Source organism: Bison bison, unplaced genomic scaffold, assembly GCF_000754665.1.
Source record: "Bison bison bison isolate TAMUID 2011002044 unplaced genomic scaffold, Bison_UMD1.0 scf7180017864492, whole genome shotgun sequence".
Classification (NCBI taxonomy): domain Eukaryota; kingdom Metazoa; phylum Chordata; class Mammalia; order Artiodactyla; family Bovidae; genus Bison; species Bison bison.
Window position 1 is genome coordinate 1786316 of NW_011495051.1, and position 3282 is coordinate 1789597.

At 56.5% G+C, this 3282-nt stretch overlaps 2 protein-coding genes across 2 annotated transcripts in view; one reads left to right on the forward strand and one right to left on the reverse strand.

Annotated features, from left to right (window-relative positions):
• Positions 1-54, reverse strand: part of LSM7 (LSM7 homolog, U6 small nuclear RNA associated (S. cerevisiae)) — a 4952-nt gene extending 4898 nt beyond the window's left edge. The window contains exon 1 of the mRNA XM_010863624.1: positions 8-54. Coding sequence (XP_010861926.1) covers positions 8-13 — 6 coding nt within the window. The 5' untranslated portion in view covers positions 14-54. The remainder of the gene's footprint in view (positions 1-7) is intronic.
• Positions 55-134: 80 nt separating this feature from the next.
• Positions 135-3282, forward strand: part of SPPL2B (signal peptide peptidase like 2B) — a 13166-nt gene continuing 10018 nt past the window's right edge. The window contains exon 1 of the mRNA XM_010828431.1: positions 135-230. Within this exon, the coding sequence (XP_010826733.1) occupies positions 171-230 (60 nt within the window). The 5' untranslated portion in view covers positions 135-170. The remainder of the gene's footprint in view (positions 231-3282) is intronic.

Below are 3282 nucleotides of genomic sequence, written 5' to 3' on the forward strand. Positions count from 1 at the left end.
CGCTCACCGCCATCTTGTCGCGCCGCGTCGCTATGCGCAGGCGCCGCCACTGCGCCCTTTGTACCTACCGCTGCGCGCATGCGCGAAAGACGCAGGGCGCCTGCGCGGCGCTCTGCGCCGGGGCGTTGCTGGGAAACATCTGCCGACGCCTGTGGCGGGGACCGGGCGACATGGCGGCGGCGGCGGCGCTGGCGCGGCTCGCAGCGGCCTTCCTTCTCCTCGCGGCCCAGGTGAGGGCGGCGCCGACCCCGCTGGCCTCACCGGCCGCGGTGCCCCGGCTCCTCACCCCTCCCCGGCCCCGCGCAGAACCCCGCCCTGCCCGGCCTGGGGCCAGCTTAGGGGATCCGCGCCCCCCGGTGCCGGAACCCGTGGGCCTGGGGCCCGGCCGTGACCTTGCGGGTCTGTCCCCCGGCCGGTCTCCCTTCCCTCTCTGGACGCCGTTCCCAGCCGTGGTGTCACTGGGTTCCGCCCGGATCTAAAGTTTGAGGTTCTACTACCCCGCTCCCTCCCCGGCCCCTGCTGGTCTTGTCTCGGGGTCTCCAACCGCCTCTGGGACGCCCTTATCTGACTCCGTGGCCTTAGCCGGGGGCTACCGCTCTCTGACCCTGGCATCCCCTTGAAAGCGATACTACCCCTATTCCCCGTGGTTGTAGTCAACTGTCCAGCGTGGCACCCAGTGTCTGGCGGCGTCCAGAAGCAGCCAGGAGCCCAGCCGTGGAGTGGGGTCGAATCGCCGCCCCATCTTTTTCTCCAGTGACCTTGGCAGGGGAGTTCCCGCTTTGAGTTGGTTGTCTGCAAAAGGAGGAGAAGTGTACAGTGCACAGTCAGAGAGAGGATGTAGGGGATCACGGACGCGGGGCATGCTACTTGTTTGTCACTTGACCTCAAGGGTCGCCACTAGGGGACAGACCTGGAGATGGTTGATGTACAGTACCATGAGTGCATTTTTTATTTTCCAAACCCTCCCTCTCTCCCAAATTCCACAACTCTGGAAATGGTGCCACCCTCCCCCAACAGCCCTACAAACTGGGCCATTAACCTTGACCTTTCTGTGCCAGCCCCCCAACCTCTGCTTCAGGCTGTGGGCTTCTCTCCAAGGCCGCTTTTGTCCCCCAAACGCCCAGTTCATTTTCAGCCCTGCAGGAGGGCTCTCTTTCAAAGTGTGTCAGATCTTGTGTCCAAATGAGAGCTTTCTGGTGCCACTGACACATTCAGGAGGACTCTGTGATCCGGCTGACAGGAAACTATCCTTTGCTTCCAGCTTTAACATATTAAAGGCACTTTGCTCACTGGGCTCTGTTTCCCTGAATCCTAACTCCCCCCAACGTTGTGTTTCTGGTCTCAGCTTAGGGGTGCCACATTCCAGCAGCTTTCTGGCCCACCCCCTCCCCAGCTGCTTTGCCAGCCCTCTGTACTTCCCCCAGCCCTCTTTGCTCGTTTTCCTCAGCAGTCTGACCCATTGGAAGCAGGGATTTTGAGCTCTCTAAATATTTAGAAAAAGAAAAAAAAAAAGTGGCAAAGCGATAGGTGGGCAAAGGGTCACAAGAACACCACAGAAGGAACAGTGCGGTTGGCCTGGGAATGATTTTCAGAAGCAAGAGGCAAAGGTACCGTAGGGGTGTTCTGGGGGATGAGTAGGAGTTTGCTGGGTCAAGAAGGTGTTCCAGGGAGAAAGTTGCAGGTGACGAGGGCAGGGCTGGAGGTGTGAGATCTGGTGATTTTTATTTTTTTAATAGCAGATATTTATTTAATTTTTATTGGAGTATGGTTGATTTGCAGTATTGTGTTAGTTTCAGGTGTACAGCACAGTGAATCGGTTATATATATACCTACCCCTTTTTAGATTATTTTCCATATAGGCCATTACACAGTACTGAGTAGAGTTCCCTGTGCTACACAGTAGGTTCTTGTTGTTGTTTAGTCATTAAGTCGTGTCCAACTCTTTTATGATCCCGTGGACTGCAGCCTACCAGGTTCCCTGTTCTTGGGGTTTCCCAGGCAAGAATACTGGAGTGGGTTGCCATTTCTTTCTCCAGGGAATCTTCTCAACCCAGGGTTCGAACTTGAGTCTTCTGTATTGGCAGGTGGGTCCTTTACCACTGAGCCACCTGCTCAGGACATACAGTAGGTCCTTGGTAGTTATCTATTTTATACATAATGGTGTGTGTATGTCAGTCTCGTTCTCCTCCTCACCTCCTGAGAGCTGATGATTTATCTGGAGATGGTGAGGGTCCACTATAGTGGCCCATAGGACGCTCCAGTGGTTACACCTGAGGAAGGTGGAAGCCTGTCAGGCACTCTGGCGGGCGGGGCTGTGGGGGGAGCAGCAGTGGAGCAGCTCCAGCATGGGATAAAGGGCAGGCGGGGCATGCGGCCTCCTTGGGCTGGGCTCCAGGGGAGTGGACTGCGCTGGTCGGAGCAGGGTGCTGAGGTGTTTGGATTTTATTCCCAGCTGGTTGAGGGTTTTGAACTTTACCCTGAGTGTGGGCAACCAAGGAGAGTGTGGGAGTGAGTGAGGAGGGCACCTGGGCCAGCTCTTTCTAGGACAGACCCCTGGGCATGGTTCTTCATGGTGCCCAAGGGTATGGCCAGCTCTCCATGGGGCCAGAGGATGCCTGCTCACGACCGTGAGCTCACTCCCAATCATTCTGTGATTGGATGAGGGATTGGACACCCCCACACCATTGGTACAAGTTGTGTATACAATGGCCAACATGGGGTCTGTTACTCAGCAGATCTGAACGTGTGGGTGCCTTCTCTGCCCCTCACCTGCCCATGTATCCCTCCACCATCCCCCCACCTGTCCCCACCCCTCACCTCCCCTCCTCACCCCTCCTGCATCTTCCCCTTCACCCCTCCCCTGCCCCACATTGCTCCACCTAAACATCTCTTTCTAAGCTTCCCAGGTCCTGATTACCCCACCCTCTCCTAGAACTCACCAAGTGTTACATAGACTGCTCCCCATCTGGATCCCTTAGCTTCTAAGCACCCTGGCATGGATGCTGTCAGTGTCATCTTGAAGCATAATTTCCCTAAAGTTCCTGAACCTGCTTTGTGGTTGTAGTGCATTGGGAGGTGGCCTGTTCTTAGTGGCTTTTCTCATTCTCCAAACTGGAATGGGCAGTGCCGGAATGGGGGGAAGGAGGGGCACTGAGAGCTCTGGGCCCTTTGGAAGACCTGCTCCCAGTCCTGTACCTCCCCCGGGAGGAGACCGTATCCACAGCAAGACTGTGTTCTCTGGGCTTTGCCACAGCCCAGGCTGATATCTTAAGGGAAAGCCAG